This window comes from Leptodactylus fuscus, chromosome 11 (genome assembly GCF_031893055.1).
Source record: "Leptodactylus fuscus isolate aLepFus1 chromosome 11, aLepFus1.hap2, whole genome shotgun sequence".
In the NCBI taxonomy this organism is placed as follows: Eukaryota; Metazoa; Chordata; class Amphibia; order Anura; family Leptodactylidae; genus Leptodactylus; species Leptodactylus fuscus.
In genome coordinates, this window is record NC_134275.1 from 30,815,558 (window position 1) to 30,837,700 (window position 22,143).

The window sequence follows — 22,143 nt, forward strand, 5'->3', positions numbered from 1 at the left end:
TCTCTGCCCCCAGATTCATGTCCTCTCCATCTCTGCCCCCAGATTCATGTCCCCACATCTCTGCCCCCAGTGTCATGCCGTCCTCTCCATCTCTGCCCCCAGTGTCATGCCGTCCTCTTCTTCATCTGCCCCCAGATTCACGCTCCACCTCCACATTAAACTTACCTTCTCCTCCGCTCCCTCGCCGCTCTCTGCCCGCCTCTCTCGCTGACACATGCGGCTGAAGGAAGGAGCTGACACAGGTCAGCTCCTCGCTTCGCCGCTGCCCGCCTCTCTCCCTGACACATGTGGCTGAAGCTGCTCGCGTGCTCGCTTCGCCGCTGTGTCTCTCTCTCGCTGACACATGCGGCTGAAGCGAGGAGCTGACCTGTGTCAGATCCTCGCTTCGCCGCTGCCGCCGGCTCCTGGCTTGTACATCGCGTCTACAAGCCAGGAGCCGGCGGCAGAAGCGAAGCGAGGAGCTGACACAGGTCAGCTCCTCGCTTCAGCCGCATGTGTCAGCGAGAGAGAGACGCAGCGGCGAAGCGAGCAGCTTCAGCCGCATGTGTCAGGGAGAGAGGCGGACAGCGGCGAAGCGAGGAGCTGACCTGTGTCAGCTCCTTGCTTCAGCCGCATATGTGTTCAACTCAGATCTGCGTCCTCTGGACGCAGATCTGATTTGAAATCGGGACATACCTCCCTCCAACCGGGACCGCAGGACATGTCACCCAAATTGTGACTGTCCCGCGGAAATCGGGACGGTTGGGAGGTATGCAATCATGGCATCCTCGGGGCGCAATGTGACTTCATTCACTATCATTAGTAGAGACATGGTGACACGGCGACCATGATCACACGATAGGAGTCATTTATGGCCAAACTTGCCCTGTAGCCGCAGGATTACATGATGTATCTGGGAGCAAAAAATAATCAAAACCTATTGTCACAGCTCAGACACTTCTACTAATTCCAAAATGACTCCCTGTAAGCCTGGCGGAGTCCTGACCTGGGGGATGTGTCTGCTCCTCCAGGCCGCTCAGCCCTTCTTTGGGAGCCTCCCAGACATTGGAAGCATGGTAAAGCCAGATACCCACCATGTTGTTTCAAGAGCTTGAGTGATGCCACATCCATTGGTTAGATGGCCATGTCAAATGAATGGGAATGAGCTGCAATACTAATCACAACCACTATACAATGTGTGGCGCTTTGCTTGGTAAGCAGTGATGAGGCCGCATCACTTGTCTAATCACCGCAACCCCTTCTATCAGCTGATCTGTGGAAGTCCCTATCCTAATGAAAGGCCAGAGAACCCCTTTAAGTTTTATTCACAGAAGATTTGACATGAATTTTGTTACTGAAATTTGCCTCACCCTTGCTCTACCACAGAACATCAGTGACCAGCTCTCTGTTGTCTCTAACATCATGTCTTCTCTTTTTCTGAAACTGATTTTTTTTATAAATAAAAAAAATTTAACTTCTTGTGTTCCCTCCATTTACTAACAGACCAAACCCTGATTTCTTAATTTCCGTCTCTGGTCTTACTATTACACCAAGGCAGAATGTCTGCTGTCTCGGGGTTGTTTTGATTTGGACCTCTCCTTCACCCCACATGTTCAGTCACTTGCACGCTCGTCACCTCAAAAACATGTCCCAAAAGTCCTCTTCTCACTGTGCTAACATAAAACCCCCTCATTGTCGCTCCGATTCTCTCTCTTCTAGTTGGGCTTCCTCTTACTACCGTGTTTCCCCGAATGTATGACACCCCCTGAAAGTAAGGCATGCGGGGGTTTCTGTTGAATTGCTTAATATAAGGCATCCCCGAAAATAAGGCATGCCGGGCAGTGGTGTGCGGGGTTTCGGGGGGCGGGGCTTAGCGGAGGCTTCGGGGGGCGGGGCTTAGCGGAGCTTTGCAAGCTCCACTTCACTGACACAGCAGCCGTGCTCTGTGTGCACAGCAAAGCCGGCTGCTGCCTCTGCTGTTGTAGGATGAGCTCTCCCAGCTCATCCCAGAGGCAGAGACAGCAGCTGCCATACAGAAGAGGCAGCAGCCGGCTTTCCTGTGCACATGGAGCACAGAGCACGGCTGCTGTGTCAGTGAAGTGGAGCTTGCAAAGCTCCGCTAAGCCCCGCTCACCACTTCCAGGACGAACAGCAGCACCAGCGCTGCTAGGAAGAAGGGAAAGGTAAGTATGATACCTTCCCCCCTCCCCTACACTACACTACCTACAACCGGCAGTCATGCTGACACTCCACTAAGGAAGTTCTGGCATGACTGCCGGTTGTAATAAGGCACCCCCCCACCCCCCCCCAAAATAAGACAGGTCCTATATTTAGAGTGACAATTTAATATAAGACACTGTCTTATTTTCGGGGAAACACGGTAAACTCTCCCCTCTACAATCTGTCCTGAATCCAAACTCATCCTTCAGTCACACTAGTACACACATACATCTACCTTGTGTCAGTTACTGAACTGGTTGCCCATCTATTACAGAATAGAATATACAATTATCACACTTACCCACAAATCCTTCCATAAAGCTGCACCTCCCAACATCTTCTCCATCTTCTCTGCAGTCTGCTGATGACCTTAAACTTATATCCTCTGTTATCTGAACAACCTACTCCCGTCTTCAAGAGTGTTCTTGAGCTGCACCAGTGCTCTGTAATGCTTTACCCTGGATAATCTGATTAATACCCAAATATAGTAGCTTCGAGCATGCTCTAAAATTACATCTGCTTAGGCGGCTTATCACATGACCTGGTCACATTGTTCTACACGTCAGCACAAGACACTAACATTTCTTATCCTAAGCTATCACTATAATGAAACCCTTAAGAATGCATTGGATGAGGTGGCTCCCTCCTCCACTCGTAAAGTCCCACGTAGGAGGCAGCAGCCCTGGCACACGCCACAGACACGATTTCTTCAGAGGTGCTCTAGGTGTGCCGAACGTCTCTGGAGAAAATCACGTTCACCTGCAGATTTCCTCCACTTCAAATTTATGCTTAAAACATATAGTTCTGCCCTTCACCTCGCCAAACAAGACTATTTCACCGCCCTCATCTCTTCTCTCTCCAGCAACCCTAAAAGGCTTTTTGAAACTTTTCACTCCTTACTCACACCCAAGGTGCAGACGCCATTCACAGACCTTAGTGCTCATGACCTGGCCACGTATTTCCATGATAAAATTGATAAGATCCGTCAGGAAATAACTGCCCAAGCCCCAGGTGGCATTGATCCCCTCACCAGCCGCACTTCAGACTGTCTTTTCTCATCCTTTGAACCTGTTACAGAAGAGGAAGTCTCCCAGCTACTTTCTTCATCTCGTCCTACAACCTGCAGTAGTGACCCCTTCCCCTCGCACCTTCTCAAATCTCTGCCGCCTGCTGTCACGACTTCCCTTACTAAAATATTTCACCTCTCTCTCTCTTCTGGAATCTTCCCATCCTCCTTCGAGCATGCTGTTATAACTCCGTTATTGAAAAAACCCTCCCTGTACCCATCCTGTGCTGCTGCTAACTATCAACCCGTCTCTAACCTCCCCTTCATCTCTAAACTCTTGGAATGCCTGGTCTATTCTCAGTTAATCCGCTATCTCTCTGCTTGACCCCTTACAATCTGGTTTCCGCGCTCTGCACTCTACTGAAACGGCTCTCACAAAAGTCTCCAATGATCTCCTAATGGCTAAATCCAATGGTGACTTCTCTCTTCTTATTCTTCTGGACCTCTCTGCAGCTTTTGACACTGTTGACCATCATCTCCTCACTATGCTCCGCTCAGTCGGCCTCAACGACACTGCGCTCTCCTGGTTCTCCTCTTATCTCTCAGACCGCACTTTCAGTGTATCATTTGCGGACTCTATTTCTTCCCCTCACTATTGGGGTTCCTCAGGGCTCGGTCCTAGGCCCCCTGCTCTTTTCTCTCTATACAGCCCCCATTGGACAAACCATCACCAGATTTGGCTTCCGGTACCATCTTTATGCTGATGACACCCAATTATACACATCTTCCCGTGACATCACCCCTGCACTCATACAGAACACCAGTGACTGTCTTTCTGCTGTCTCTAATATCATGTACTCGCTCTAAGAAGGAACTACTACTGTTTCCACCATCTATTAGATCTGTCCCTGATATATCCATTGTAGTCTCAGGCCTTACTATAACTCCTAGGCAGTATGCCCGCTGCCTTGGGGTCATGTTTGATGCAGACCTTTCCTTCACCCCTCATATTGAATCACTCGCACGTTCATGTCACCTCCACCTCAAAAACATCTCCAGAATACACCCTTTCCTTACCAGAGATACACTAAAGACACTTATTGTCTCTCTGATTCATTCTCGCCTTGACTACTGTAACTCCTTACTAATCGGTCTTCCCCTCACTAAACTCTCCCCTCTACAATCTATTCTGAATGCAGCGGCCAGGCTCATCTATCAGGCTAGACGCTACAGCGATGCCTCTGGTCTGTGCCAGTCGTTACATTGGCTGCCTATTCATTATAGAATAAAATATAAAGTTGTCACTCTCATCCACAAGGCTCTCCATAATGCTGCACCTCCATACATTTCCTCCCTCATCTCTGTCTACCGCCCAACCCGTGCTCTCCGCTCACTCAATGACCTAAAACTTACATCCTCTATTATCAGAACCTCCCACGCTCGTATACAAGACTTCTCCCGAGCTGCACCACTTCTCTGGAATGCTCTACCCCGGACAATCAGATTAACTCCCAATTTCTACAGTTTCAAACGCAAACTAAAGACACATCTTTTCAGACAGGCCTATCACAATTCCTAATGTAAACCCTTCCATACTATAATTAGAATCCACAAAATTTAACCCTCCTCTGTCCCCGCTCCCACGTTACCCCACATGATATGTCTTTTCGGGCTAACTTTATTTGTCCAAGCTCCATCCACATGTTACAGGACACTACTAGTGATGGTTCATAAAGTTTAGTTTGTGTAATGACAGTAACCTTTATTACAAAATTGTCTGAATACTGTATAAGCAACGCCGCCCCTGCTACCTCTTGTTTCACCCCCTCTACCTCATAGATTGTAAGCTTTTGCGAGCAGGGCCCTCAGTCCCATTGTGTGAAATGACTTTCTTTGTTATATATCTGTCTGTATTTGAACCCTACAAATTGTACAGTGCTGCAGAATATGTTGGCGCTATATAAATAAAATGTACTATTATTATTATCCTTGCCCTCTTACCTCGTGTCCCCCCTATTTCCTTGTAGATTGCAAGCTCTTGTGAGAAGGGCCCTCACTCCTTTTGTCTGATGTGCTAATTATTTTGTCACATTGTAACGACAAATACGGTCTGCTCATGTACCCTCTGATTTGTAAAGTGCTGTAGAATATTTTGGCGCTATGTAAATAAATTATTTTTAAGAATCAGTAGCATAGAAATTATTCCTGTGGGTTTTGCAAGGGAACCAGGTAGAGAAGTCCCATGTAGACTAGACAAATTTACAGTGTTATGCCAGCGTGCTTACTGGCAGCCGTGAATGAATGGCAATGGGCAACACACATAAGACACATGGATGTCATCTATGTGCCATCTGTGCACCAGCAGTGCTTCTGTAGCCACTTTCATTCAATAAATAAGAGACACAGAGGCATGGCCACAAAATTGGAAAGGAATAGGACTGGTTTCATATTTTGCGGCCCAGACTGTAGGTCCACACACGTCACCGTGCAATTCATGGTCAGGTGTATGGACCCAGAGAAATGAATGAATCAGTGTACCATCCGGAAAAACCCCAGATCGCACACTTAGGGTGCATGCACACTACGTAACGCCGGGCGTGTATGAGAGCCGTACACGCCGGCATTACAGCAGACTGCCGAACACTTCCCATTCACTTCAATGGGAGCGCTCGTAACAGCGGCGTTTACGAGCGCTCCCATTGAAGTGAATGGGAAGTGCTCGGCCGCCCTGCTGTAACGCCGGCGTGTACGGCTCTCATACACGCCCGGCGTTACGTAGTGTGCATGCACCCTTACCATTCATACGGTTATCTACAAACCTAGTGCAGATTGACAGAAGAAATACAAATACCAGCCATGGATCCCATAGAAAATATCCATAAAATGGTGACTTTGAGACACCTGCCCTTTGGCGCTTCCCTGTCTGGACAATAGAGACCAGAGTGAAACAATAAATAATGCGTCAGATTTTATGTGGGTCAATTTCAGTGCGAATTCACATTTGAATGGCAACTTTAAATAAAGCTTTGCCTAGACTAAGCAGGACCAGGGCTTTATACACTTAACCTGGTACCTGGTTGGTGTTCTCGGGCAACAGGGTAGAGTCTATAAAGGAAAATGGTGTGATGGAGGAAAACAATCCAGAGAAAGGGGGACATGAACAACCAACCAATGGGGTCAGAGGAGGATGTCCAGAATATTAGTAATAAACAGGCGATCTGCAAATAAACACACTGCCTCTGAATACAACACGTGTCCAACTACTGTGTCCCATTGCACAGCTCATCTTAAAGGCATAAATAAAAAAACACATAGATATATATATATATATATATATATATATATATATATATATATCATAATCTCACTATAAGGCCCACATTCTAGGCTCTACCCTATCCCCAGCAGAAAAAGAAAAACTGTGTTACCTACATAAAGATTAGTGCAATGTAGAGGGAAAAACTAAAAAAAAAAAAAAAAATTCTTTTACGTTTCCTGAATATATAAGAAGGAGCTTTCATGCTCTCTGGCATCAGTGGTGTTGCATAACGTTATAAAGCAGACAATGTGCTGAATATTGTTTCGGCATGGATTTCTCTCTACTGTCAAAAGGTGGGCAGTAAGGAATGCCCCTCCTGACAGTATTCTTCCATAGACTTGTTACTGCCCACCGATGATGCTGAGCAGTAAGGCCTGTACTTCTAACAGTGAAGGGATATCACAGTGTCACCTGGGTGCATATAGGGAAAGCTGAGAACAAAGGCATATATATATGTAATTTAAAAAAAAACAAAAAAAAAACGCGCGTCCCTTGTGAACCAGATAAATAAACCCAGTCATGAAGTAGTTAAGGAATAACCTCAGACCTGGTGGAGGTATCGCAAGCAACCAGATCTCCGTCAGGGGACAATAAAACTTTCATCCTCCTTATTGATGAACTGCTCTGAAATTTACGTATCCTGCTGTTCAGCCCCTCTTTATATATCGATAGATGTTTTACATCACTTGTCTAATTTGCCACATATGTTCTTATGTCCTGTTGTGAATAAATATATGACTCAAGATCTTGGCGAAAGGTTCAGATTTTCTCCCCCATTTACATAGCATTAAAAGAAAAACCACTTGAAGAGCCTAGATCTTTGGAATGGATAAAGAAAAAATAAAATTCTAACTAAAAGAAATCGTACAAAAAAACAAAAACATTTGTATGTCACACAAATCAAAGTTTGCTCAAATTTCTGTCCCATTGGAATGCTACACTTTATTTAGGTTTTGTTTTTTTTTCCGTAGTTTCACATAGTGGACATTCCAAGTCACTCACAGTCCTGCTAAATACACTGGACTGTTGCGTTTTTTTTTTCCCCGCAGCACTTTTCACAGAAAGTTTGCAGAAGTTTCCTCTGTGGAGTTTCTGCTTCCATTATACCTATAGGAAACCCGTAGAGTTTCTGCAGGTATAATTGACATGCTGCGATTTCCAAAGTCTTGCGCAGACCTGGTGGCAATGCTCGGAATCAGTGCCCACACTGATACCTTGGTCAAAGCTGACCGGGGCACCATTTCAAGGTTGATTGCCTGCTCCCAGAACAAGCTATGGGACAAGTGATCTATTGCTATGATAGCCAGAAGACCCATCAGGCTTGTCTATATGAAGCGTGTAATAGAAGTGGTCCAATGTAGAGAAAAAAAAAAAAAAAAAAAAAAAAAGGAGGCAATGGGTGTGCTGTTCCAAATGTAAATCCTTTATTAAACACACGACGCGTTTCAGGAAATCAGGTCCCTTTCTCGAGTGTGTACCAAGTGGTACACACTCAAGAAAGGGACCTTCTTTCCCAAAACGCTTTGTTTCTTTAATAAGGGATTTACCGGTACATTTATACCAGCGCACCCATTGCCGCCTCTTTTTTTTTTTCCCTCTACATTGGATGTTCCCAACGCTCAACATTGTTTGATGCTTTACTGAGGCCGGCTGCTGCCTACCGGGGTCCGTTTACCTGCAGATTTTATTTCCGCTATATTCCTACATAAGTGGTTGTGAACTGTCACAACCGCAAAAAGTGAGCCATCTACCTTTGTTTCTCCTGTTCCTTAAAGAGGACCTTTCATCAGATTGGGCACAGGTGGTTATATATATTGCTGGAAAGCCGACAGTGTGCTGAATTCAGTACACTGTCTACTTTCATGATCTGTGCCCTGGGTAAAGCGCTATCGGTCCCAGTACCGTAGCCCTTTACAGTCAGAAGGGCGTTTCTGACAGTCAGTCAGGAATGTCCTTCTCCACAGCAGCGCCTATCGCGCTGTACAGTGTGAGCGGGAAGGAACGCCCCCTCCCTCTGCTCACAGTGCTCATCCATAGACAAGTATTATCAGGAGGGAGGGGGGTGTTCCTCTCCGCTCACACAGCACAACGCAATAGTCTCTGCTGTGGAGAAGGACGTTCCTGACAGACATGCCCTTCTGACTGTAAAGCCCTACGGTACCGGGACTGATAGCGCTTTACCCGGGGCACAGATAGGGAAAGCCGACAGTGCGCTGAATTCAGCGCACTGTCGGCTTTCCAGCAGTATATAACACTGCCTGTGCCCAATCTGATGAAAGGTCCTCCTTAATCATTCTACAGTATGACGCTATTAGCACCTGCCGCTGTTTTTCTTCTTTTCTTGGTAATAGAAGATTTGTCATTTTTAGACACACACACACAAATAAATTTGGTATTTTCGCGATCATCCGACCCATAAAATACAGATAGCATATTGTTTTGGATGAACAGCGAATGCCATAAAAACAATGCCTGTGAGAAAGTTGCGCAAACACAGTTATTCTCCAAGTCTACCCCATTCTGAACTTTTTTTTGTTTTGTTTTCCCAGGTTACCAGCACATTGTATGGACTATTAAATGGTACCATTATGAAGTACAATTTGTCCTGCAAAGATTAAGCGCGTGTACGGTCCTGTGAATGGAAAGTAAATAAATAAAAAAAATTTGGGCTTCTAGAAGGTAGGGAGTCAAAAGCAAAACATGAAAAATACCTGTAGCGGGAAGGGGTTAATCAGATCTTTAGTCACGTAGCGCTACATAAAGTCACAGTGTAGCCCTGACCTAAAAATGGGGAAGAGCAGTAGAAGATTCATCATTTTGTTGAACATCAATTTCCTGGTAGGGTTTATTTCACATCTTAATCTGGTTTGTACCACTTGAAAATATTGAAACCAGTTTACAGACCAACATATTTTATTTCCAATATTTAACCTCTATGTGTCTTTAATGAATACTTTATTAAAATACAAGATATCTGGAAGGGAAAATAACTAAGATCAGTACAATTATTTCATGTACAACTCCAAAAGCTGCAATTTTAGTAAATTCTTAAAAAAATAAAAAAAAATTGCAGCCCTTGACAATGCTTTATTTTTCATTTATATATTTGCTTTAAAACATTTGATAAGGGAAAATTACATTTTGCACACACACACACAACACAAGGCATTTACAATGAGACTTGTCATAACTTTGCTGCTGAAACTTATGGTCCTGCTATAGGATAAAATGTGTCAGACACTGGGGTAGTGAGGACAGGTGGGGGAGGGGAGTTCAGATTCACATTCAGACTGTGTTTCACTACCTGGACATTGATTATAGATATTTACAGCTAAGAGAGTAACTGTAACTAGCAGATAATGGAAGCTAAAGACATAAAAGGTTTATCCTGTGGCCCACCAGGAGGGTAGATGATGTAAATAGCAATGCATGCCCTCCACTGCACCATGCGATGGCACTCACACTTGTGGAATTTTACAACTTATGTATGTGTGGACTAGAAGTTAATCTTTCTATTCATTCCTATGAGTCTCACACAGAGCATGTTATGAATTGATAGAAAGAATGACTTGCTGTTCAGGCAGGGTTTCTATACTTACTTCCCCCATTGGTTCTATTGTAGACTAACCTTGCGTTTCTGGGCCGATTCCAACTCTGGTCACATGATCAAAACCATCACCCGATGCGCTTTGCCTCTGCTCCCATTATTTTTTTTTTACTGCTATTTATATACATTATGAAATCTGGCATACTACAGGCAACTTACCTTCAGACATACAGAAGTTGAGGAGGGGTTACCCAAGGTCCAGATCATGTGAACTGGGTTCGGAACTAGCATGGTAACCTGAGGTTTGTCTGGAATAAAACCCAAGGGAAGCAAAGTATAGACGTCCCCCCTCTGGACAACAGTCTTTATAAATAGGGAAAAACTACTTTAAACAATTCAGCTTGCTAGCACAGGGATAGGCAAACTTCAGCACTCCAGTTGTTATAAAACTACAACTCCCAGCATGCATACTTGCTTTTCTTTTCTTGGAGTTCCCACAGAATTGAATGGAGAATATTGGGAGTTGTAGTACCACAGAAGATGGCGTGCCGGAGGTTGCTGCCCCTGCACTAGCATATACAGGTTTATAATATAGGGTACTGTAAACGGGTAGCACGTTCTTCTCCATAGGCAATGGTTTGAGTCTATGGCCCCACTGAAACAAACAGAGCAGAAATGCAACACCAGTCATTGTCCATAGACAAGACTGGTGAAGTTTTCAGAGCATGAAATGAGGAGAAACATGCTTTATCTTTAATCTCATACAACCCTATTTCAGTAATAGAAGGCAGATCTCTATGTATATGGATTGGCTAGGACTGCCCTTGGGCATTCACCTCACATCTCTCTCCATCCCATGCAGATGACTTCACTAGTATCCAGAAACAAGTTAAAAAATATTCAGTATTCTTTTAGATCACTACAAGTCCTTGGTAATACTAAAAGGTATAAATAAGGAGAGAACCTTTTTAACTGTGAATACGCCTGCGTCTGTTAGAACGGTTATTGCTCGGATATACTGACAATTACACCATGGGGGGGGGATTATAATTTTAACAGTTACCTATATGTAAAGCTTTTTGATCACTCACCTTCCAACATACAAGTATCGTGCACAGGTAAGATTCTAAATAAAAGGACCCATGCATGTTACATGCTGAACGTTGGATGATTGATCAGCCTAATATGCAATTGTGCTGCCCCATAACTTAGCAGATTGAAGAGTATGCCTTCAGAGTACCCCGTAGACTTTCATAGGTTTTGTGTCTTTAGAGTCTCTTACTGTATATCCCGGTTCTACATATGAGAAATAAAAATAGGTATAGTGCAATTTAACATTCAAGGAGATGTTGATCTACTCATCAGAGTCAGGCGGGTAGTACATAAGCAGCTGACTTACCACACCAAAGTAGAATGTAATCCCCACAAATTTCACATAGTAGTTGTGACAGGATTTCACCTATATAAACTGAAAGAAGGTAGTCACCAAGTGCCCTGCTTGATGTCACCCTGGAGCGTGGCCTATTGAGTTACAGAACCTGAGGTGTGGGACTATAGATGATGAGACCCCTTGTTTCTGAGGCTAATCTGTAAGTAAACCCGCAGAAGAAAGGCAAAGCCCTGAATGGATGCATAGGGCCAGAATCTGAAGAGGAATCTAAGGGCTCGCTCACACAGGCACAGAGGAGGCGGATTATGGTGCGGAATCTACGTCATAATCCGCCTCCTCACAATGGTGGTCTATGGAGACCGCTAGCGATCTTTTTTCCGTGAGTCGCATGTTGCCGCTAACGGAAAAAAGAAGCGAGCTGCCCTTTCTTCAGGCGGACTCCACAACTCATTGAGCCATGGTGTCCGCCTCACAGCAGCACCCTCCAGACTAGGCTCATTCATTTTGGGCCTACTCCACAACTCATTGAGCCATGGTGTCCGCCTCACAGCAGCACCCTCCAGACTAGGCTCATTCATTTTGGGCCTACTCCGGAGCGGGAAGCCACAACTGACAGTCGTGGCAAGCAAATTTTGGTCCCGATTTTGACGTGGCTTCCCGCGTCAAAATCAGGACCAAAATACGCTATTCCGCGCATGTGAGAACTAAGCCTAAGGTGGAAGGCTGCCTCAAACTCCTCTTCGCTTTCCATTGAGCAAACAGGCCCTTATACATAAATATAATATTTTAATCTTCTTTAAATAAAGAAAGGTCGCCTCTCCTGGAATGTCATTTTATTCCCCATAGAGTAATACTTGGATTATCCCCCAACCCCATAAGTCTCATATGCAGTTCCCCTGTTATTCCTCCTGATTATACTGACAAATAGAGATTCCTGCACAATCTAGCAATGACAGCCCTGTTTGTACAACATCAGAGGGTGCAGTGACACAGCCCCAACAGGTAACACCCAGTTATCAATAGATTCATACAGTGTCTGGAGTAGTAACAGAGCAACAGCAGGACACAGAAGAAACTTTTTTTTTTTTTTTTTAAATAACACAATTATTTAATAAAAACAGGCAAGGGGAGGTGACCAGTCTTCTTTAAGGAATGGGGACTTTTGCATATACAATCTTAAATGTATGGTTGGGACAGTAGGAGAAATGTGCAAACACAGGGAGAGTGAAGGAGCTACAGGAACTAGGCAGGTAGAAGTTAATCTCACTTAGCTGCCATGGGTGACCCAATTTTTTTTCTTCAAGAATAGGAATCCAAAAGGTTAAACAGATGGAAGAATATCAGCAGCAACCATCAGTGCCAGAAACTATGAGAGTTTACTATGTAAACGGCCATTAACCATTTGTGGATTCTGAATGATTGTACAGAGTACCAGGGTGTTCACACTGACATCCTTTTTCTGTTTGATGGTCTATTCCTGAGGATAGGCCATCAATATCAGATCTGTAGTGGGGGGGAGGTGAAGTTGGGTTCCCAAATAGTACCGGTACAGAGGCAGTTAAGGGACAGCCACAGTCCTCACACGCTATACAACCTGTATCAGCAAGTGTTACTGAAGCATTGTCCTATGGAAGTCTATGGGGCAGTGCTGAAGTACAGACCATTGCTGCTACAATTTGTATGGAAAGTCAACAGGCTGTGCCTCCGTACTGGTGATCTGCAAGGGTCCTGGGTGTCGGATCCGAGCAGATCGAATATCGATGGCCTATCACAAGCAATCTCATAAACCTGATAACCCCTTTAAAGAGGCATTTCTATCTCAAAGTATCACACGGCTATGTTATTGGAAGGGGGTCTAACCTATGACTGCAACCACCAATCTTGAGAATGAAGGGGCTACTGTGCTGTGACCACCTTCATAGCCTTTAGCTTGTACAGGCACACTACTGACCATGTACTACGCAAGGGAACACTAGTACATCTCTGTTCAGGCACATGCACTGTAATTCCCTGCACAGCCAGATTGCTGGGAGTGCTGCTGCACAGGCAAGAGCAATGAAGGAGTCAGTTCTTACACTGTCGCCCCATCAACCCCAGGAATAGTGGGGGTCCCAAAGGTCAGACTCGATAATCAAAAATTGATGGCCTATCCTATTGCTATACCTTTTCTTTATGAGATAGGAATACACCATTCAGATATTAACCTCAGGAGGAACCGAGAAGGGAAACAGAGATAACAAGAGCTTTACTGTCACCATTAGGTTCTCTGTTAGCAATACACTTTTATAAGCCTCTGGACGAGAAAAAAAAACAAATAGAAATATAAACATTACATTTCTGATAATTTAAAAGAAAGGCAAGATGCAGCATTTCAGCAGCAAAGTGCTTGAAATAAACAAAAAAGATAATCCAGCACTGTACACAACAGGTGGGGGTGGGGGGGACTTCAGAGGAAGTACGGTGTGGTGGTTCTGGGAGGGATAACCCGTTCTGAATCTGGGACAGCACGAAATAGTTTTGGCTCCCGAGTGTTCACATCCTTGAAAACCATAATGGATGCAATGTTGCCACATCGGTAGCAGTAGTTTGGGGCAGACCAGACCGTTACAAGCTTCTCATCGAACATAAACTTATAGCCTTCGTGCACTAGCTGATGTGCTCGACAGATAAGCTTCAGGTTATTTATGTGCACAAACTGAAAGTCAAAAATAATATCAAGTTAAAAAAAGGAAATTTAAGTGCATTATGTAAATAAGTAATAAGTAAGGCAGCATCTCAGAGTTATTGTCGGCCCCATTGCTTCGGTGTCTTCCAGTGTGGTCCGGTCCTTCTGCTCCAGTGTGTTCTTGAAGCAAAACTTCTTGACAGCTGTGACTGCTCAGGCCAATTACAAGCCTCAAGAAGGTCTTGGAGGTCAAAAGTAGTGACACCATGTGTCCTTCATTGAGGCCGCCAATTGGCCTCAGCAGTCACGTGCAGTGACCAGTACTGGACCACGCTGGGAGACCCCCGGAGCACCAGGAAAAGGAGTGTATGATTCCCACCGCATCTCTCTGACCCAATTAAAAAAATTTAAATTTTTCCTGGACAAACTTTTTAACAATAGTGTATATGAAAAGCAAAGAATACAAACAGAGAAACAATTTACCTCATTGGTGACCTTTGCTCCGAACAGCCAACCTGCCCCCCTGGGACTGATAGCCCAAGTATCCACATCCTCTGGATCTGACCATACTAAGTCACAGAATGCTCCTTTGTGAGGGATTTCTTGATTACGTTCAATGGTCCGGATCTGATCTAAGGTCTTAATGTCTGGGGAGAGTCCACCATGTACACACAGAATCTGCTCATCTATCAGCTAAACACAGAAAACAACATTACTAAATCACATTACAAAATCATTGCATTACTAGATCACTATATATCTGTCTTAAGAGAGTATTCAGGCCCAAATGTATGTTTCATACGAATAATCTATTCACAGGACAGGCCATCATAATCTGATCTGTGGGGGGGGGGGGGGGTGTGAATCTAACACCTACACCATTGCTCTGTAAACTGCTGCAGTGGAAAACTGAATGACAAGCAGAAGCGGAAGATGCAAATGTTCCCTTTTCAATCCTCTCAAAATTTTAAACACAACAACAAATTATGTTGCCGGCGTTTTCATGAAAAAGCCAGGTTTCTTCGTATACAAATTAGTGTTCACAGGGCACAAGGGACATTCCCACTGTGCTCCGACCACCCCCATGTCATCGGCATGGACCTGCATCCCAGCCTCCTTCTTGCTTTTAGTTAAAGCCTCTTCCTTTTCTTTAGTTCCTTTTCACATGAGCAAGCGTACTGCGCCTGCTTGTGTAAAAAGAAATCCAAGATGGAGGATTGAGCAGGCGCTGTACGCTCAGATGATCTGACAGAGTCTAATGATTGGACAAATGAGCTTCATTCGATCACCAGCCTGGGTAGAAGGGCTTGCAATCTGTGACCACATATAGAATGACGTTTTAGAACCCAAAACCATAGAGTTGGCTGAAAATGATGTAGGAGTAAAAACATCTACCCTTTATAATTTACACCTTGCCATGGCTACAGAAACCTCAATTAAGAAGAGATGTGGATACTTACAGCTGCTACTGTCAACATATCGAACACCTTGGTACAGTACCGCCACGCGTTGGCATTTCCATATTTTGTTTGACACTCATCTAAAAAAATAAAATAAATATTCCCATTTAGAACAAGATAATCCAACAATCGGCAAAACATGTTACGACATTACAAGCCGCAGCATGCACAGCAAACTCACAAGGGCTAAAAAGCTCAAAAATCACCCATCATTGCAGGTCATCAGAACAGGTCATCAAACCAAGACCAATGTGGTAAACACTATTGTTTACTTATTGGCACAAATTTGTTAAGACTGGCATATCATACGCCAACCTTCATAGATCACTCGTGCCCTGCGACAATCAGCAGCCTTTATTAAGAGGCTCCGGTCTAATTCGTAATGTGCTCCTCTTTGCGCGACAATGGAGTTCTGCCCAACTTAGGAACTAGTGTAGATTAACATTACAGCTCACACCAGAAAACTGTTTTGAGTGATAATAAATAAGTTTGGTTCATGCACCCCCACTGAGGGATTATATAAGTCTAACCCACAAAATAAAACAAGACAGACTTACCGTAGAAACCATATACTTGTGTGATTTGTCTACTCTCGTGATTCCCTCTAAGCAGCGTAATGCGGTCAGGCCACTTGGCTTTAAGAGCAAGAAGGTAGGTGAAGGTCTCCAAGCTGTAATACCCTCTGTCAACAAAGTCTCCCTGAAAACAGATCAGATCACTTACTTTGCAGAAAATAAATTATTAGGCTGTATGAACAAAGGCGGTCTTTATGACTGTTATTAGCTACAGCTTTCCAAGGTGCGGACATAAAACAGAGCCAAAATTAGTCCAGAATCCTATACTCATATGTGTCTGCAGATATAAGCTTGTTGTAGAAATGTCTGATATAACAAATTTCTACTACAGATGCTTACATTTTTTAAGCCTTTTGCACAGAAATTTTGGTTTACTCTGTACATTGCAACCTGTACTAAAGTGATAGCGGTCAAACCTCACCTACTAATATGCTGATGGTGCAAATAGAATATACGTAGAGTAGGATAGGGTCACACTACAGTTATTACAGTCAAACTCTAGTAAGGTGGCAAATGCAGATGGCACCCCTATAATGAAAAAAAATGTATAATGTTTTCATAACAGAAGAAAGTTCTGCATGCACAATTCTATCAGAAAGGTAAAAAAATATGAAGAACTTTTTTTTTTTCTTTAAAGACAAGGGTAAATGCAGACAGGCACCAGATGGAGGCAGCTCGGTTTATATCTGCCGTTTAATGTACGTTGAGTATTAATTAACAGTAATGTGAACCTTCGCTTAAAACACTTACTGTAGAAGACATGACAACTTACCATAAAAATATAATTTGTGTCAGGAACTTGTCCCCCAGTTCTGAAGAGTTCACACAGATCATAAAACTGAAAAGATAATAATGAGAATCAAATAAATTCAATGAAAAAAACAAAAAACAAACAAATGAAAGCTCTGTTCACATTGTGACTCCTGTCTGATATTTGCCGCTGAGTGAGTGATACATTATGTTCCTCTGTCTAAGTTCACACGGAGTTCTTTGGTCAGGAAAAAAAAAACGCTTAGTAAAATTCGTGTGGCGTTTTTTGAGGAGTTTTTTGAATGTGCCATGCATTATCTGTGGTTTTGAGGCTTTTTTGACAATTCCCCATCAAAAAACGCGTCCAAAAACCGCAAGGCAAATTTTCCGCCTCCCACTGAACTGCATTTATTTTTTTCAGGCGGAATCCGCCTAAAAAGGACATCACTTCTCTTTTCCGCTAGCAGAAATAAATTACAAGCGGATTACATAGGACTGTACGGTGAAGCGATTTTTGGAGGAGGATTTTGAGGTGGATTCCACCTCAAAATTCTGACCAAAAAACACTGTGTATGAACTCAGCCTAAGATGTTTCTCCTCCCATCACTACTTCTGTTTCAGGCCCGAAGAGGACTGGATTACATAAGGGATTTTTCATTTTAAAACAGAATAGGGAATTCAGAGTGAAAAACGGTGGTCCTGCAGTTGCACATATAAAACAGGACACACAACAGGGATTTCTGACCCCTGAATGACTTATTCAAGTCAGCGTAACTACAGCGTATGAAAAAAAACTGAAAATTTTCAAATACGGTCTGCCTTTGGTCAGCATACACCAGTGACAATTAACCTTCTGATTTTTTTTTTTTTATCTCTGCCCACACAACATGTGATTCCCCTATTTAAGGCCCTCAGACAGGTTATGAACCCCCCCCCCCCCCTCCCTTACAGAGAGTAGTAGTTGATATGACTAAACTGTCCATGTCTCAGCCCCGACTGCTCTCTGATGCCACCTCCAATAAGTACCGTGGTTTCTGATTAAAAAAAAAAAATAGATAAATAAAGAGGCCGATTTATTCCACCACCATCACCTCAAGTTGCCCCTGTGGGTCCACCCAAAATGTCTTGGAGTGTCACCTGTGACACAGGTGTCATAAGTACACAATCACTGGCATACATCATTCTTATTTTTAAAAGGCAAAGACCGTCTTCAGAAAATAGTTGAATTTGGGCATCCACAATCTCTAGTGTATGGCAGGGTTTAGCTGACGAGGAGAACAGCTACAAAGTGGGGGAATTCACTAAAACATACATCCTATTCTTTTACCTGAAGGGTGGGAGCTTCTATCACAAATAGACCACTTTCCCCACGTATTTATTTCAGATGCATCTTGCGCCAGGGGAGTGGCTCAGGAAATGCCAGTCTTAATCAATTCCCAAGTGTTTGGAGGGTACATGACTTCCAGACATGACAGCACATTTACTTCTAAGGCTACAAAACAATGTTTCTCACCATTTCCCTCTTTTCAGTGGAAGTGGTTTCAGCAGTAGATATCAAGAGAACTACAGCCTGTTGTATAAGAGTAACAACTTACCTGTCCATGTATATCTCCGCAGACTGTAACTGGTGTAGATACGGGCTGAACATTTGACTCTTCCAGCAGCAGATCACACACATAATCACATAAACGCTGCATAAAGAAGGGGAAAGTGTGAATATCCTCATCCGCCCAATTAGAAATAGATACAAACATATATTGTATTGCTTTTACACCGATTCTAAACTACAATCTGCAGGATACTCTAGAGCCGCATTCTATACCACAGTTCTTTAGGCTTCCATGTGGAAATCATAAAGTAACCTGGGTGAAGTGCTGAAGCTGAGCTGTTTGGAGAACATATGAAAATAAGGATGAAGAAGATGAGGTCCGCAGCTCTTGTTCGTAATAAAAATATATTTTTATTCCATTATTTTAAAATTGGCAAAGAACACCATAATGAAAAAAGTGAAAAAAGAAGGAAAATACAAAAAGTGAAGATAAAAACACTAGATTTCACATCCCTGGCTTGGCTAACGCGTTTCGAAACCGCAAAGGTTTCTTAGTCATAGCCTGATGGTTGCCATGTCCCACGGGCATGACCTCAACTTCTTCATCCATATTTGAATCCTTTCTTCTTCGAGTCCAGAGGAATCAGGTCGTGCACCTTGTATCGGTTGGTGAGTTTCTATAATAGTTTTTTCTCTTTTTTGATATGAAAATAAGCATGTCTCAAAATACCCAGAAAAATTATAGCAGCAGCTCTGGTCCATAATAGATACACCAGCAATGTATTGTAGTGTACTATATAAAAAGGCAGAAAAAGGGTCAACAACACAAATAACATCAACAACACTTCATGTGACAGCAATGTGTGAACAAAGCCAACTATAAACACATTCTACTGACTCCAAAAAACATAACAGTAGACAAGAAAATTGTATATTATATAATATATATGTATAAAGCTTCAAAGAACTTCACCAAGACATTTAAATCTTATCAGACTGTTCAACAGTAAATCACATATGATATAATATATATATATATATATATATATATATATATATATATATATATACACACACACAGACACATTAATTACATTTGTTGCTATTAAAAAAAACTGGCCAGGAATTGGGGCAACTTCTTGAGTGTCGATGGAGGTGTAAAATAGTAAAACTACAGTGTATGGAGGGATCAATGAAAAAGATCAAAAATATCTATATTTTTAAGATAATAGTCATGTAAATAGCCACCCCATCACTGACATTCTATGTCTGTACACTAGCATCTGCCCGCGACGACTTTGTCTGCGTGTTGTTGGACTGTAGCAAACTGCCAATTTGGATATAGGCTAAGGCCCCACGGGCCGTAATTGCAGCGCTAAAGCGCTGCGGAAAGAACCGCTGTATGATCGAATTGCAGTTCTTTCCGCAGCACTTTGAAGAGAAAGTTCACAGAGTTTTCTTCTGCGGACTTTCTCTTCCCATTGTATCTACGGGAAAGCCGCCATCGTTTCTGTAGATATGATTGACATGCTGCAATTTCTTCCGCAAAGTGGGCATGGGATTCGCATGAATCTCATTCCCTTTGCTTGCACTGTAAAACGCTGTGGTTTTTCCCGCAGCGTCTCCGCTGCGGGCAAATCGCGGCGTTTACGTCCTGTGGAGCCTAAAGGGGTTTTCCCATCCAGTGTGTCAACACTACCTGGAGCAGATCAGATAATATGCATGTACAGAACGCAAGTTATTTTGAAATGGGGTTTTCTGAGCACTAAATTGGGCCTAAGCGCTAAGCACTGCCCCTAACCAAGTACGAAACTGTGCTTGATATTCAGTGAATAGGCTGCAGCACTTAGGTCGTATCATATAGCTGATTGGTGGGGGACTGAGGTATTGTACCCCTACTCATCTCATACTGAAGACATTCCAAGGATAGGTGGTCATCAAGAAAACAATCTTTGGTAATCCCTTTAAAGGGCATGTGTCACCAGAACCGAACCTTGCAGATTGATTGGTTAAAGGGATTTTTCAGGCAAAAAATGTTTTTTTTCGAAAGTGTCTGATAGTGCCATTATTGGAATAATAATCGTACCGATATACATTTTAGTGTGTTTTCAGTGATTTTTGGGTGTCTCTGAGAGTTCCTGCTTTCACTTACAGGCTTCTGCTATGTAACTTCCTCACGAACCCCTCTCACCTTACTCCCTTCCCCTACCCATATTATATACTTACCCTCCATGCTTCTTCCTGTGGGACGGCCCCTCCTCCTGTACTGATTCTGTCAGTGCACGCTCTTCTCCTCCAGCGATGAGCCACCTCTGCTGCGTGTGCGTGGATGTGCAGTAGAGGTGAATTATCAGCTGCAGCGTGCATACTGCCTAGTGAAGAGGAGAACATTGCGCACCCTGCCAAATCATTACAGAGGGAAGTGCCATTTCACAGAAGGCAACCTGGATCAGGATGGGTTCAAACTACTGTTATTAATGTCCGTTGCTCTCATCCGTCACAGGACATTAAATGATAGATGCCAATGGAGCCCTTGTGTAGGGAGTTTGTTGACTTTCACCCCAATATAAAAAAAAAAAAAAAAAAAACATGCCAGAAGATTTCTGCTGACATTTTTTTTACTTTTCTGATGGAGGAAGAAAAAGTTTTGCATGCAGGACTTTTTCTTCCATTACAAAAGTAACCAAACATGAGAGAAGAAAAAGTCATTCCTGTGGTCAATGGAACTGAATACAACGGGAGGGGACTCCATTGTGTCCATTTACTTTGCTGCATTTAATGTCTTTTCCCATCATCCTATAATGGATGACAGCACTGGACATTAACAAGGGTAGTGTAAACATCCCCTTGTGAATTGACGCCTCCGTTGCGTGAATGCAGCAGTAGTGGGCATGCATGACCATAGGCTCCTGTGTCCGCTGTGTGAGTGCAGCGGTATTACATATGCACGACCCAGACACCATTCATTCTATGGGGTTGCTAGAGCGTTGCACTTGGCTGACTTTTCCATAGACATCAATAGAAAGGTGGTCACAGACGCACATTAGAGACCTGGCCACCCCCATGGACACACAGGTACATCTCAGGGTCCAATGGCACATCACTAACCTCTACAATAAGCAATGGCCACATCCCCTGAACCTGTATACACTTATATATGTGTACATAGGGACATGGCCGTGCAGGGAGGTGAGGTGCCAAGCAGGACATGGCCACATAAGAGGTTTATGTGTATACTAAGAGGATACAGAAGTCCCAGTCAAAGGAAAGCCCCAGGCACAGGTCCCTGGTAAACTTTGCCCCATGGAGGAAGTCTGCGCCATAGCAGCGCCATATACGTGTTATCTAATCGGCCGCTCACCTTCAGATCATTCTCGGGTAGATACTTGCACTGCCTGGCGATCTCCACGTACTTGTCCAGGTCCAGGGGCGCCATTTTGCGTAAGGCTGTAACTGTTAGGGCGGGAGGCACCGGGAGAACGTCACTTCCGGCCCGGAGCACCTTCCTCACTTCCTGGAGGGTAAAGAAAACGGAAATGTGAACTTTTTTTTCCCCCCTTTCAACCAACTTTATTAAAACATTTACGAACAAACAACTCAGGGTCATGTATCTGAATTTTAATTCCATAGTTTATTATAATATCCTGGAAGTTATAGCGACACGTGAGAGAATTGTGAGGAGG

General features: G+C 43.6%; 1 protein-coding gene across 1 annotated transcript; it reads right to left on the reverse strand.

The window, feature by feature from the left end:
- Positions 1 to 12,563: 12,563 nt before the first annotated feature.
- Positions 12,564 to 21,961, reverse strand: PPP6C (protein phosphatase 6 catalytic subunit). Its single transcript, XM_075260128.1, has 7 exons — positions 21,822 to 21,961; positions 18,507 to 18,602; positions 16,934 to 16,999; positions 16,144 to 16,285; positions 15,587 to 15,666; positions 14,610 to 14,819; positions 12,564 to 14,156 (listed from the first exon to the last, which is right to left on the reverse strand). Exons 1-7 carry the CDS (start codon positions 21,894 to 21,896, stop codon positions 13,908 to 13,910), a joined length of 918 nt encoding a protein of 305 aa, XP_075116229.1. The 5' UTR covers positions 21,897 to 21,961; the 3' UTR covers positions 12,564 to 13,907.
- Positions 21,962 to 22,143: the final 182 nt, after the last annotated feature.

What these genes read in the sequence shown, in the direction of transcription:
- PPP6C (XM_075260128.1), bottom strand. Translation starts at nt 21,896, where the DNA reads ATGGCGCCCCTGGACCTGGACAAGTACGTGGAGATCGCCAGGCAGTGC. An exon ending in ACACAAATTATATTTTTATG is followed by an intron (nt 16,286 to 16,933) that starts GTAAGTTGTCAT and finishes ATCTGTTTTCAG; the next exon opens with GGAGACTTTGTTGACAGAGG. An exon ending in ACAAGTATATGGTTTCTACG is followed by an intron (nt 15,667 to 16,143) that starts GTAAGTCTGTCT and finishes TTATTTTTTTAG; the next exon opens with ATGAGTGTCAAACAAAATAT.